Here is a 15871-nt window from a genome sequence, read left to right as displayed (position 1 = left end):
CTAACTTTCTATCTTTTCCTGCTTGTTTAACACTTACCCCAGTAATTGTATATTAATAGATTAGAAATATTCTGTACAGCACATACACATGTGTTCATATGCATACATAAGTCCCTCCACATATATGCAGAAAAACAACAACAAACATATGTACAAAGATAGATGCACACATTTACTTGCGTTCACACATACACACAAATACACAATTTACACAGGCTCATACACAGACATGTGTACACACACTTGCACTTATGTATGCATACACCCACCCCCACCCCCAAATACACATGCAAGCATACACACATGAACATACACACGCATGAATGCACACACACATATACCTGCACACCCCACCCCTCCACATACATCCACCGTCAAACATACGTAAACATATCCTTTTCTTTAAAAACTGATCTCTAGATTCCTCTCCTACATACTGCACCAAACTCCCTCTACTTCCTGTTTGACTCATCCTTAAACAAGTTTTGTATTCATCATGGCCATCACAAATTCATGTAAATCAACACACAAACATTATCACGATTAAACAAAATCAAAACGTGAATGAGTGCCAAAACACGTTACAACACACATACCGGTGCAAAAATTGTGGTTTAAAAATTAAATGGTGGACTCCAACAGAAGGAAATAAATTAAAAAAAAGTGATGGACTTTAGAAATGAATGCTGTAAAAAATATGAAAAAAAAAAGAAAAAAAAAAAGTATTCATGCAAAACGTAAGTGTCAAACGTATCTACAAAATAACAATGTTATTCATTTGCACTGAAATTATCTTCAGTTTTAATGGAACAAAAAATGTCATTGACAAATAAATTTGTGCTGAAATCAGAGTGCAGAGATGACAGACTGTGGTGAAGTGAGTTCTACATGGTGAATATTTTAAATAACAACAGCAATTAAACTACTGAATTAAAGAAAAGTAACCATGAACAACATAATGTTTTGAATTAGAAATACAAATTAACCATACACAACATTAAGTTTTTTAGAAAAATAAAGGTAATATTACAAAAAAAGGGCCAAATAAAAAATATGAACATGAGTATCTGAACGTCATAGCGTTGTATGTTACTGTATCAGATGTTTTAATTTGTTTTTAATAATCATATCACATTGAAAACATTGATTTACATTAGGCAAAATCAGTGACAACCGACAAATGTGAGGGTATTCATGCATGGAAATGGAAACAGAAATAAACAAGAGAAAGGCGGGTACCCATTGTCCTCTGTCTGTCAGTAACACTGCTGAAAGCTGAAAATCGAAAGCACAGCATGTTTCATAGAGATAAGCCATGATTAACAACAGAGATATCTTAAAAAGGCAATCGTGTTTACGCACAAAGTCTTCTGGTGTTAATGGCATCATGATTACATAAAATGCAATTCCACACAAAATACTGCTTGAGAATTAAAAGTAATGGAACTATAAATGAATAAATAAAAACAGAAACTAAAGTATGTCAAAGGGTATGCAGTTTGCAAGGATAAGTAAACAGTACAGAATTTAGTACATAAAAAAGTCAAAAGTTAATGTTTTCAATCAACACAATCACAAGTTAAAAATAACAGAGAGAAAAGGTAAAATAAGCAGAAAAGAAAACTGCAAAACAACAACAACAACGACAACAACAACATTTAAACAAACTCTACCAAAATGTTATACAGCCTTCTACAAATCTGGGACAAGAAAGAAAAATGACACAACCAAAATTTTAAAACAATACAATACACTGGAACAAAATTCTCTAACACAGCGCACAACTGGATAAGTCTAATGCAAAGAAAAGAAAGTTAAGGGTCTACATAAAGAAAGACTCTTCACTGAATGAGAAGAAGTTTCTGGCTTGTGTAAGCAGATTCTTTCTTTCGCATAAGCAGCAGTTAAAACACAAATAGAAATATTTACAGTTATTGTCAAGCTAGGCATAAACACTCTCACTCTGTTTCTTCATAAGCAAAAGCAATATCTTACACACCAACCCCAACACATCAAACATACCAAGTAAATGCAACAGCAATCACAACAGCTTTCTTTAAATGAAAAAAAAAGAGAAAAAAAATGTGGTGTGGGTGGGACTGAATCACATTTGGAAACAGATCTGACACAAGAAAACAATCAATACAGCAGCTTTCTTGCACACAGAATTGCTTTCGAAGAAAATTCCTGGTTTGCTTCTGAACTCAGCTGCCACCCTATGGCATTTGTTCCTGAGCACAACTACTATTGTCTGTTATCTGCAAAGTGGGTTTTGCTTGAGGGGAAATATCAAAATATCAGAATGCAGATGATTACCACTGCCAACGTTTGAAAAGCAGTTACAGTTTTTACTTTCCATATGTTATCTGGTAACTCTTTACAGTCATTAATTCTGACTGACATAAGCTATAAGCTGAGACACAGCGCCAGACATCTGTCTGACAGACTGGCACTGAATGTGGACAGCTCGATTGTAACCCTTCAGATGTAAACCCAGTGATTCCAGGTGTTCCCTTTCCAGTAAACTCAAAGCAGACAGAAGTTTTTTTTGTTTGTTTGTTAATTAAAAACAAAACACAACAAAATAAGCTGTCTCCATTTCCTCACTAAGTACACCAGACATCACAAGGGCAGAACACAACCCACAGATCAGTGTGTTTGCCGCGCATGGTGAGAAAAACAGGGTGCATGTCAGGCTCTGCCTCAGATGCAATGCATGCCCCTCTCTAGCACACAGTGAAGTCAGCCTTCCCCTGTCCCTTCCCCCATTCTCCCTGTCCTTTCTGAGCAGTCAGCCAAGAACAGTGCAGTGTGCTGTACACTGTGGAAAAGCACTGCGCTCAGGAGATCACTGCGCCATAGATACAGAGTTCCTTCCCTTCCCCTATTTCCCTGCTTTCATGATCGTAGCCAGTGTAAACTTATTTCCCAGCTGAGACGGCTAAGGAATGCAGAGAATGTAAAGAGATAAGCCACTGCACACTTTGCATCTGCATTTGAAAAGAAATCAAAAGAATAAAAAAAACATCAATCTCCAGCTCAAGCAAGGACACTTTTTGCACTCTTCTTTCTTACAGGCTGAAAGTGCCGGGTGCGCTCAAAAGCAATTGATCTCAGCAAGCATGAAGGACCAGCAAATGGTTTACCATTCTTACCACCAGTAATACAACTGCCTATGATCATTATCATCATATCGTTATCAGTACATAGCCAGGGAAGATTTCCTGACTCACCTCGGGTCCTGGAGTAGGAGATAGGGAAAGACGGTTCACTCAACACCTTGTCAGCTTCAGCCCGGACCCTGAACACGTAGTCCATGGAGGGGGACAGGGTGGATACCCGGTAGCTGGGGGTGCTCAGGTTGGACACCAGGGGGCGCCAGGTCCATGTGTCAGGCTCCAGGGCCTCAATGGCGTAGGTGGTCTTCTTCTTCTTGTAGGGGCCCACCTTGGGTGTCTTCCAGGCCAGACGAATGGCTGAGGGTTCCACCTCTTCTATCTCCGGGCTGTAGATGGGGGCTGGGATTTCTGTGAAATAAGATCATAATGCTTTGAAATTATGTTTCTCCAGGTGCTTGTTTCTAATGTTGAAGACAGCTAAAAAATAACAAATTTGACACTGTCAGAGTAAAAAGGTATGTTCATGTACACAGGTGTTTGCCATAAATGTGTGCCTCTATTTAAGCATGAAGTAAAAGCACATGTTGCATGTAATTTTGTGTCTGTTATGTAATATCTGTACATGCACTTAACCTACATTTGCATGAGTGGCTGCATTTTCAAAAACGTAAATGCACAAGTGAATACATCAAATACACACTTTCCTTCCAAGTAAAACAAACAATTCAAGATTTGCCACACATGAGAAACCCTACCTAGGATAAGATAAAATATCTCAAGCTGGAACATACAACAATAAAAAAAAAAAGACACCAGCTCTGTTCCAGTTGTTCACAAAAAATGCCTATTTTCATCACCATTTTTCTTTCAGATCCTTTCCCACCCTTTACTGACAGGTGTGCACGGCTCTGGTCCTCACTCACCTGCCAGACGCGGCATGCGGGCGGGGTAGGTGGGCTGGCTGGACCCAAACTGGTTCTCGGCTTGCACACGGAAGGTGTAGTTGTTGTCTGGGGACAGGCCCGTCACAAAGTAGCTGGTGCCTGTCACACGCCGCGCCAGAGGGTGCCAATCCACGTCGGGCAGGTGCTGCAAATGAACCACTACACATCAGGCTGGTGCTGCAAATGAACCACAACACATCAGGCTGGTGCTGCAAATGAACCACTACACATCAGGCAGGTGCTGCAAATGAACCACAACACATCAGGCAGGTGCTGCAAATGAACCACTACACATCAGGCTGGGGCTGCAAATGAACCACAACACATCAGGCAGGTGCTGCAAATGAACCACTACACATCAGGCAAGTGCTGCAAATGAACCACAACACATCAGGCAAGTGCTGCAAATGAACCACTACACATCAGGCAGGTGCTGCAAATGAACCACTACACATCAGGCAGGTGCTGCAAATGAACCACTACACATCAGGCTGGGGCTGCAAATGAACCACTACACATCAGGCTGGGGCTGCAAATGAACCACTACACATCAGGCTGGTGCTGCAAATGAACCACTACACATCAGGCTGGGGCTGCAAATGAACTACTACACGTCAGGCTGGGGCTGCAAATGAACCAGTCCTCTACATGTGGCTTGGAGTTAAATCAAATTGCCACTTTAATCATTCTACCCAACAGCTACATGCCTGCTGCAACTCCCCTGGACCAGCGCTACATGAGACCACTGCAGGGTGGTTCACTAAAACAGCAAAAATCGATGGAGAATTGTTGATTTAATTGGTCTAACAAAGCTTCGTTTTCATGCTTCCAGAATTCATAAAAGGTTCAGTTTAGAACGCCAACAGTACCAAGCAAGAATGAATGAAATTAGAATAGTGTGTTGGTGCAAGAATACTCATACCTGGTCCACAGGGGAAGTAATCATCGTACGAGTTATCTCGTACCTGGAGTAGAATGAGTTAAAAAAAAAAAAAAAGTTTTGTCTTTGTAAACTTGTTGCACAAAATTATTTCCTTCCAAGCTCACCTTGCAAAATATGTCCATCTTTATTCCATTTTATGAATAACAAATGGCCAAAACCCACTGAATAATTACTGCAATTTTCTTCTGCATCAAGGTTTTTCATATTACAGTACATTTTTCACTTTCTAAACTTGGTTGGTACCATGGATCTTCAATACCTTCATCTTGATCTTGATAAACACATTGCAAAAACCGGTTCTACTTTTTTTTGCAACAGACAAGAGGACTGCACACAAAGTAACCAGCAGGCAAGTGGCATGGCCTGTGACCAGAATGACTTTAACTCACTCAGTACGGCCAGTCCTCTCTTCTCCTCTACACAGACCCCTCGGATGTCCAGTGGGTGTCTGAATGACCCAACCTTTAGCTTCCGTCATCAGGATTGTGGTATTCTTTGTCAACATTCACCTCTTCAGTATAAGAGCCTTCCGCTTGCAATATTTTGATGATGGTAATTGGGGTGAAACGCTGTTAATGTCGTCTCTTTCGCCGTTCGTATGGAGAGAGTTAAACTTCATGACGGCACAGTGTTTTCATCCGAGTGGTTCCTGTGTGTTATTGTCAGGTGGAAGAATGAACAGTTTGGCTCACATACCTAATGTGTCCTCAATGAATGAAACGGCCATCACATGCGTAAGTATCAGTCCAACACTGTACCCACCTTACAGAGGACCTAGAGAAACGCTGTGTGGGCACTATTCGAGATATTCAGAATTTGTCTTGTTCCTCTTTTTTCCAGATCAAGCCACCACCTTTCACAGTTCACTTTCATGTTCACTCCTTGGTTTGAGCTTACTGAAGAGACTGTGACATGAAGCAAACAGATGGTGAGAATGATTGGTGGAGACTGTAAAGGATATGAATTCACTTCTTTTCTTCAACAAGCACCTGTTTTTACCTTACCTGATAGTAAAGGCTGTAGTTCACTGGCAGTGAGTCCATCAGGTAAGATGGCACCTCAGCAGGTCTCCATGACAACCTCAAAGAACCCGGAGAAACATCCGAAATGATGGGTTCATGTGCAGGCATTGTAGGGGCCACTGTTGAGCACAGAAAAACAGGATAATTCGTCAGCACACTGATTTCTGTGGGTGATGTTCTAGCAAGTCAAGGAACAAAAGGACATGATGAAAAAACGTGGGTGTGAATTCTGTTTTTGTTTACAGCTAGGTCCATGGGTTTGGTGAGAACCCCACCCCCCACCCCCCCATTACCAGCACCATAATTGTCAGCATCATCATGGTCATCACCATTGTGTTCATTATTATCAATATCAACATCACTATCATCAGCATACTTTTTCATCTCACTGTGATTGTTTCACTTCTTATTGTTGTTCTTGTTCTTATTGATTTGTTGATCCAACATAATTTTTCATTGCAAGAAACAACAACAACAACAACAACAACAACACACACACACACACACACAGCACACACACAGGCACACACACACACACACACACACACACACACATCCCCACACACACAAACTCACACACACACACTCAACGACACACACACACACACACACACACACACCCCACACACCCACATCTACCCACACCCAACAAACACACGCACACACACACAACACACTCGTCCACCCCCCCCCCCCCACACACACACATCCCCCCACACAAAAACTCACACACACACACACTCAACGACACCCACACACACACACACACACCCCACACCCACATCCACCCACACCCAACAAACACACGCACACACACACAACACACTCGTCCACCCCCCCTCACACACACACACACACACGACGACACATACCTGATCTCTTTCTGAGCAGCACGGAGGGGGTGGGTTCGCTCAAGCCGATGTCGTTCTCGGCTCGCACCCTGAAGTTGTACTCCTGGCCTGGCCGCAGCCCCTGCAGGTGATGGTGGGTGCAGGGGATGTGTCTGGCCACCGGCCTCCACTCCATGGACGGCGGCTCTTGGGCCTCGATGCGGTACGTCACCGGGGCGTAGTCCGTGATGCGGGACGGGATGTCCACTGATCGCCAGCACAGCAGCACGGAGTCTGGGTGCACACTGGAGATATAGGGCGGCTCCCTCAGCATCTTGGGTGGACCTGGAATGTGTACAGAATCACTAATCAGCACGCTTCTTTTTTTCAGTTAAACTTGCAAACAGCGTATGATAGTCAGTCGTGTCTGACTATGATCATCAGAACTGGCTAGAATTTGTTTATAGTGGAGAGTGTCTTGCCCAAGTTACATCCCCATTCTTTCGGCCAAGAGGGGTTTAGTACTGTTGGCGCTGAGATGGTTTCCAAAGGCCTACTCGCCCCCAAGGCTGCAGCACTTAGAGCCAGTGCAGTTTTGCCTCCTAGTTTGAGAGTCTTAGTTCTTCACAAAAGACTAAGCTGTAAATGATTTCCCATCACAATGGAGAAACCATTGATAATACAGCTCTCACTTTGCTGTTGGCCCAACTGTAAACTTATGTCAATCGGTTCAAGCAGCATAATGAGTTGGTCTTTGATATCTCAGGTAGAAGTCCTCTCTTAAAATTTGGATATCATTCTGCTGCTCTCTGATACAGGAAAGGTAATCTCCCCACACAAAACAACTCACCCATCCGGTGAGGCAGGTAGGCGATGGCAGTGGGCTCGCTCTCCACCCCGTCCAGTTCAGCAAACACCCTGAAGGCGTAGTCCTTGTCCGGGTTGAGGAAGTTGACGGTGTATCTGTTGGACGGAATCCTCTCTGCCACAGGGATCCAGTGGCCGCTGGGGGACTCCCTCATCTCGATGCGGTAGGTGACGGGCCGCTTACTCTGGGCGCCAGAGGGGACCTGGGCTGGGAGCCAGGTCAGGGTGACACTGCTGGGACTGATGTCAGAGAAGATGGGTTCTCGGCTAGGCATGCTCACCGCTGAAACATTCACAAGGAGATTTCAAAGAAGTGTCACAGTGTGCGGACGGATCCATATACCCTACACCACATCTGCTGTTAAGAAAAAGCAGCAGATGCCTCACAGCCACATGAATCCACCATGATGAATCTCAGTTTTCAATTTCAGTTTCAGTTTCTCAAGGAAGTGTCACTGCATTTAGACAAATCCATATACGACAGACCACATCTGCTAGACAGATGCCTGACAGCAGCATAACCCAACATGCTAGTCAGGCCTTGTGTGCATGAATATTCAGTTGTGTATCTATCAGAGTGGATTTCATCTGCATAATTTTGCCAGAGGACAACACTTTTGTTGCTATGGGTTCGCTTTCAGAGCACCAAGTGCATGCTGCACACAGGTCTTCGGTATATTGTTTCATCCAAATGACCAGATGCTCAGTTTAATCTTCCAGTCAAACTTGGGAGAAAGGGCGAGAGTGGGAATCAAAACCCTCATGGACACTGTGCTGACACATAAGCATCATCATCATTCTGCATCCTTCCTCCAGCATGGTGATAGGTACAAAGGATAATGACAATGACATTTACGCAAAATTACCTCATTGAAGTAAACAGCAATCAATTACCAGGCAAGAGAATTAACCGGCATATCTTATTACACTAAAGATAGAAAAAGAGAAACATATCAATAATGACAATGACATTTATGCAAAATTACCTCGTTGAATTAAACAGCAGCCAATTACCAGGCAAGAAAATTAACCGGCATATCTTATTACACTAAAGATAGAAAAGAGAAACATATCAATAATGACAATGACATTCACGCAAAATTACCTCGTTGAATTAAACAGCAGCCAATTACCAGGCAAGAAAATTAAACGGCGTATCTTATTACACTAAAGATAGAAAAAGAGAAACATATCAATAATGACAATGACATTTATGCAAAATTACCTCGTTGAAGTGAACAGCAGTCAAATAACAGGCAAGAAAATCAACAGGCATATCTTTTTTCACTACAGACAGAAAAAGAGAAACATATCATACACTGTCTCTTCTTCTCCTTCTTCTTTGTTCATGGGCTGCGACTCCCACGTTCACTCGCATGTACAAGGGAGGGCTTTTACATGTATGTCCGTTTTTACCCCCCCATTTAGGCAGCCATACTCCGTTTTCAGGGGCATGCATTGTCTCTGAATCCCAAACAGAAACTCACAAGGCTTTCTGTAGGCATGCATTGTCTCTGAATCCCAAACAGAAACTCACAAGGCTTTCTGTAGGCATGCACCGGCTGACTGTACTCTCCAGGCCCGTACTCAGTCTCTGGACGGATGCGGAAACGATAGTCTCTGTCTGCCCGCAGGCCCTTCACCACATAGGAGGTCTCAGGAATACCGCGGCGCACTGGCGTCCACGTGTAACCTGGCACCTGTTGACATCACACACACACATGCTGGGATAGTCAGTCTGTCTGTGGTTTCAAAAGTGAACACACACACACACACATGTGCACATGCACACACACACACACACACACATATGCATGCACCCTCATGCACACACATGCATACACACATCTAAACATTCATACACACACACACACACACACACATATGCACACACTCTCACACATATGCATGCACATTCACACAAACACACACTCATATGCACACACACACACACACACACACACACACACACACACACTAGCGCATTCAGACATACACAGAGGCTCAGATGTACACACATACACATCCCACTGAACAAGATGTTCAGTCCATATATAAAACCCTCATCTTCTTTTTTCTGCCCGATGAAATAAAACATGAAGAGAAGTAGACCGGCAAGCACAGACAAATAGTTGAACCATCTGGGGACACAAGACACAACAAACCCCCAAAACAGAATAAGAAACGACACAGGCTCTCAAGTTGTTCAAAAAAAAAAAAAAAAAAAAAAAAAAATCCTCTCCCTCTCTCTGTATCCCTTTCTTTCTCTTTACCTTCCTCTGAGTGTCTTTGTTTCCTTTGTTTAAAATGAAAACAAAAAATCGATACATGTAGTTCTTCTTCTTTGTTCATGGGCTGTAATTTCCACATTCCCTCGTATGTACACAGGTGGGCTTTTACGTGTATGACTGTAGGCAGCCATACTCTGTTTTCCGGGTTATACTTGTACAACTTAAAACTTTAATATTTGTGATAATGATAATTATGATCTTCATTATATGTGCTCTTTTTTCTTTTCTTTTTCACAAAAAGGATTTGAAAAAAAAAAAAAAAAAAAAAGATCTTTGTGAAACACTGAGGAATCCTCACCTCCTGCATCTCAATGCTGTATGTGATGGGCACGGATTCCCGCACATGGTACGGCAGTTCTGCTCTGGGCCACTGCAGGTGCACTGAATCCACTCCCATCTCCCTGATAGTCGGCTCCCTTGAAGGCAGGCGAGGACGAACTGGGAAAACAAAGATAGCACTGAGTTCAATGACCTATTCTTCTTCTCCTTCTTCGTTCATGTGCTGCAACTCCCACGTTCTCTCATATGTAAACAAGCGGGCTTTTACGTGTATGACCGTTTTTACCCCACCATGTAGGCAGCCATACTCTGTTTTTGGGGGTTAATGACCTATTCATTAGCTGAGGCCCTTGAGGTAAACAGTGGGAAAACACAACATGAAGAGAATTTACTCATTTATTCATTAAATAAATCTTGCAATAGCACATATTCTTGAGGCTCTGTTTATCATACAGCAAATGAACAATTATCAGTTCAGTGAATGAAGGAGATAAAGACGATAAGAAGACTGGGAGAGAAAGAAAAAGAGATCGAGAATGAGAAGAATAAAGACAAGAAAGTTGTGTTTCTGGTGAAGATGTGATAGTGGCCACAGAAAGGTCTGTGGTCATTCTGTTCATCTTCCAGATAGTACAACAGACAGGAAAAAGAAGAGAGAAAAAGCAGACAACAAAAACTCATGACAGGCTTTTTGGACAAAGAGGAAGAATGGTTTGACACAAACAAGTACCGTTGACCCTAATTATCAGGCTGAAACCATGCGTGTATGTATGCATTCATGTATGCCTGTCTGTATGTGTCTGAATGTCTGATGCAAATATGTATGTAGTTGTGTATGTTGGCATGTATTCATGTTTGTATGTGTTGGGTATGTATGGGTATATTCGCTGACAGGTGTAAGTATGATATGTGTATGTACTGAAAGTAATGTGAAGTTACATCATGCGGACATGTGTCCTATCAAAGCTTGATTAACATCTTCATAGTTAAAATCTCCTCCCCTTTCACCTTTCTTATGTTTTTTTTTTTCTTTTTTAAATGGATATGTGTGTGTCTTGTTTCTCTTATTTTCTCCTATTATTTTCTTTTGTATATGTAACAACAAACAAGGAGATAATTCATTTCCCTCATTATATTTTGTTTTCTATGCTTTACCCCCACCCTCCCAAAAAAAACAACAACCAAAAACAAAAAACAAAAAAGAAAGAAAGAAAAAGAATAAAAAATGAAAAAAATTGAACATTTTCTTGCAAAAAGCAAAAAAACAAAACAAAACAAGTCAGGCAGACACACACACAAAAAGGAAAAGGAACAATTCGACACACCCCAAAACAAAACAACAACCACCACCACCACCACCACCAAACAACACACCATACCTGGCAGAGAGGTGACCGTCACAGGCGACGTGGGCTCCGTCAGCCCACCAGCAGGGGTCAGGGCTCGAACCCGGAAAGAATAATCACGGGTCGGGGCCAGCCCGGTCAGAGGGTACGACGTGTCCCGTACATCGGAGGCCAGAGGGCGCCACGTGCTGCCCGGGTGCTCGAGTGCCTCAATCTGGTACGACAGCGGCGGCTGGTAGGCCGGGGTGGTGGCTCGGGAGCTGGGCAGAGACAAGGGCTGCCAGGACAGCCGCATGCTCTCTGGCTCCATGCCGCTGATGTACAGGTCTGATGCCAGCGGGCGGGAGGGGGCTGGAAATGAGGGGTTTGTTCGTCATCGTTTATCTGTCTGTCTTTAGTCTGTTCATCTGTGATGATGATATTAGACTGAAAATGAATGATATTATCATTATTGATTATCATCGTTATTATTATTATTACTGTTATTGTTATGATCATCATTATTATTATCATCAACATTATCATCATCATCATTATTATTATCGTCATCATCATCATTATCATCATTATCATTATTATTATTATTATTATTGTTATTATTATTACTAATACTATTATTATTACCATTATCATTATTATTTCTCTCATCATATTTCTATAATCATGATTATTATCATTACTTAGATATACTGAAAATGAGAGTGGGTGGGAAGTGGGTGGGAAGTGGGGGAGTGGTGGAGTGGTGGGTGGAGTGAGAATTGTTTCTTCTTATTTCTTTGTTCTTAGTTTCACTACATGGTGATTCAGACACGTGTGCATCTTTCATTTCAGCATACACACACACACACACACACACAAACACAGACACATACAAAAACACACACACAGACACAGGAACACACACACACACACACACAGATACATACACAGACACAGACACACACACACACACACACACATATTCCACTCACTTGGAGACCTGTAGAGGCCGGCAGCAGGTGAGGGGGGGCTCACACCGTAAGGCGTGATGGCTCGAACCCTGAACCTGTAGTCCGCCGTGGGCCCAATGTCTGGCACCCTGTAGCGCGTGGTGGGCACGCCAGACACCAGAGACTGCCAGGTGTCAGAGTGAGGCTCCTGGCACTCGATCATGTAGAGCAGCGGCTCGTCGCTGCTGTCGAAAGGTGGGATCTCCACACGTCTCCAGGCCAGGCCCACTGACCCGTACTCGGGTTCGTAGTCGATCACCTCCACACGATCCACAGGTGCGTGGGACAGTGCTGGACACGGAAAATTTATGTTCACCACTGCTATCAGCATCTGCAGCCTGTTTGCCTCTTTTTTTCTTATATATATATTTATATTTACACACACACACATATACACTAATATACATTTAGAAGAAAAAACAACAAAAAAACCCACACACACACACACACACACACACATATATATATATATATATACATACATACATACATGTGATAATTCAGTCTTTCTGCAGGTGTGGGTGCCACAACTTCAGAGACAGAGAACCAGGTAGGCAAAAGAAAAGCAGAACCAGATAGATAAGGGAAAAAAAATGCATGTATGTATGTATTCGCATCCTTTCCATTTCAACCTTTTCTTTCCTTCTTTCCCCGAAACTGTATCAATTCATGAAACAGCAATGATGAACATAATATGATAGATTTTCTTTTCAGTGGCCAAACAGGTTAAACACAGAAGTTATGCACTTTCAAAATCAAACGCAAACTCATGTGTGAAACGCACACACACACAAACAAATATACAAACATACACACATTCTCTTTATGTGTCTCTGTCTCTCTCTCTCAAAAGTGTGAGTGCATGCATACACATTCTCATGTAAAACATATGTGGACACACAAACATCATATACGCACACACACACACACACACACACACACACAACAACAACAACAACAATAACAACAGCAGCAGCACTTACAAAAAAACACCATGAAAACACAGAACCAGGCATCTCCTCCTTCTTCGTTCGTGGGCTGCAACTCCCACATTCACTCGCATGTACACGACAGGGCTTTTACGTGTATGACCATTTTTACCCCGCCACGTAGGCAGCCATACTCCGTTTTCTGGGGGTGAACCAGGCAGTGTTCACTCACCAAGGGTCCTGAAGATGGAGGTGGCAGGGGAAGGCTCGCTCCTCAGACCCTCCCTGGTCTGGGCTCGCACGCGGAACCGATAGTCCGTGCCCGGTTCCAGATCGTGGACGATGTAGTGGGTGTGGGGGATGTTGGCGGCAACCTCCCGCCAGTGCATGGCCGGCGGCTCTTGCATCTCAATCATGTAGGTCAGAGGGTCCTGCTCATGGGTGAAGGCGGGTACATCCACCCGCTGCCAGTGCAGGTGCACAGTGTCGGGCTCCAGCTCCGTGATCTGGGGTCTGCTTACTGGCACCCCGGTGAAGGCTGCAGGCAAGGGGAATTTAGGTAAGGACAGGTGTTTTTGTGTCTGTGTTAAAGCCATCAAAGACTGTGCTCACACTGGCCTGTGTGTGAGTGCAAACATAAACACATAACAAACCCAAAGATATACAAACACCATCTCTGTGTATGTACACAAACACACACACACACACTTATTTTCACACAAAACCATACACACTCACTTGTCCATGCATCACTGTTTACCTGCCTTCCCCAATACCTCTCACCTGTATTCCTTAACCCTCTGACTGCTGCAGACCTGTATGCTGGTCAGTGAAGGGCTGTTGGTGTTGGACAGACTGAGGTGACAGGTCAGGGTCTTCATCACTATTCTTCATTCACACTTCTCCCTCTTGTGACTGCATTACTTTTTTTGTTCAGCAAAATCAAATTACACCACTTAAAAACATACAAAACTAGCTCTTGTTTATGAACTGCTTGTCTTTTTTTTCCAATTTATGCTGTTTTTTCTTCTTCTTTTTCTTCTTCTTCTTCGTTTGTGGGCTACGACTCCCACGTTCACTTGTATGTATATGAGTGGGCTTTTTACATGTATGTCTGATTTTACCATGCCACGCAGGCAGCCACACTCCGTTTTGGGGGGGATTCTTTCCTTGTAAGTGTCCATTATGTTGTGAAGAAACGTCATTAAAAAAAAAAAAAAAAGGAGTAGTTCTTGTACTTCAAGCTCATATCACACTGATTTTTATTTCAGCATGATTCCACCAGCCGAGGGGTTAAAAACACAGTGACTCACCTGCAGCCCGGGGCAGCCAGACGGGGGCGGTGGGGGGGCTGACCCCGTAGGGACCCTGAGCCCTGACCCGCAGGTTGTAGTCCCTGTCAGGCTCCAGGTCCGACAGGTACAGGCTGGTGTCGTGCACCCGACTGGCCAGGGGTATCCACTCCTCGCTGGGCAGCTTCTGGGCCTCCACCCTGTAGGAGACGGGTGCCTGGCCCACCCGGGCCCTGTCTGCAGGGTGCCAGCCGACGCGCAGTGTCTCCGGCCCGATGTCCATGATGAAGGGTCTGGTGGACGGGAACTTCAGAGGGGCTGGAACAGAGAGGTGGGCATGGGCGTCATGTTTCTGGCAGCTTGTCATCATGTGATCAAACACAGCTGTCGAAAGCTTCATAGCTTCATAGCCATCATTATCTTGATAACCTGTTAATATGTAATCAGATAGGCCTGTCATGATTTTGACTGCTAGTTTATATTTGACCAGGCAAAGCTGTCAAGATTATGATAGTTTGTCATTATGCAATCAGACAAAGTCATTACGATCTGATAGCTTGTTATTATATTATCAGACTGAGCAGTTATGATTTTGACCTTGTTTTTAATATTGTTATTAATCGATTTGACAGAATTGTTATCCATTTGATAGCTTGTTAGCGTGTGATCAGAGAGAGTTGTCATGATTCTTTTTTATTTTATTTTTTACTTGTTTTGGTCCTGACAGAAAATGACAATGTTGGACAGCCATTCTAAATTTAATCAGAACTGAGAGGATAATCACTTCCTAAAATAAAGCCTTCTGCACTGTCTTGTTCATCACATCAGCAATCACATGTGGACAAGTCAATAAGAGAAAGAGAAAGAGTGTGTGTAATTGTATGCACACATTTATGCAATGGAGAGTGAAAGAGAATGTGTACGTAATGAAATTTGAAGTGACATTTTCATCATCTATTCTAATACAGCAGTACTCATGAATGTGCGAATTTGAACATAATGTACGGTAGTTTTGTTTTC

At 43.1% G+C, this 15871-nt stretch overlaps 1 protein-coding gene across 5 annotated transcripts in view; it reads right to left on the bottom strand.

Annotated features, from left to right (window-relative positions):
• The window catches only part of LOC143292788 (uncharacterized), a 159787-nt gene that overhangs the window by 44178 nt on the left and 99738 nt on the right, over nucleotides 1-15871 (bottom strand). For 4 of the 5 annotated variants that reach the window (XM_076603361.1, XM_076603364.1, XM_076603366.1 and 1 more), the window contains 12 exons: nucleotides 14873-15169; nucleotides 13792-14097; nucleotides 12613-12921; nucleotides 11675-11992; nucleotides 10315-10454; nucleotides 9263-9425; nucleotides 7709-8008; nucleotides 6901-7203; nucleotides 6011-6147; nucleotides 4043-4208; nucleotides 3234-3527; nucleotides 1240-1275 (listed from right to left, as the gene is read on the bottom strand). In XM_076603361.1, coding sequence (XP_076459476.1) covers nucleotides 1240-1275; nucleotides 3234-3527; nucleotides 4043-4208; nucleotides 6011-6147; nucleotides 6901-7203; nucleotides 7709-8008; nucleotides 9263-9425; nucleotides 10315-10454; nucleotides 11675-11992; nucleotides 12613-12921; nucleotides 13792-14097; nucleotides 14873-15169 — 2769 coding nt within the window. The remainder of the gene's footprint in view (nucleotides 1-1239; nucleotides 1276-3233; nucleotides 3528-4042; nucleotides 4209-6010; nucleotides 6148-6900; nucleotides 7204-7708; nucleotides 8009-9262; nucleotides 9426-10314; nucleotides 10455-11674; nucleotides 11993-12612; nucleotides 12922-13791; nucleotides 14098-14872; nucleotides 15170-15871) is intronic. The other variant, XM_076603363.1, reaches the window with a different exon arrangement.

Source organism: Babylonia areolata, chromosome 18, assembly GCF_041734735.1.
Source record: "Babylonia areolata isolate BAREFJ2019XMU chromosome 18, ASM4173473v1, whole genome shotgun sequence".
NCBI lineage: Eukaryota > Metazoa > Mollusca > Gastropoda > Neogastropoda > Buccinidae > Babylonia > Babylonia areolata.
The sequence above is the reverse complement of the archived record's forward strand: the minus strand, read 5'-3'. Positions and strand labels throughout refer to the sequence as shown.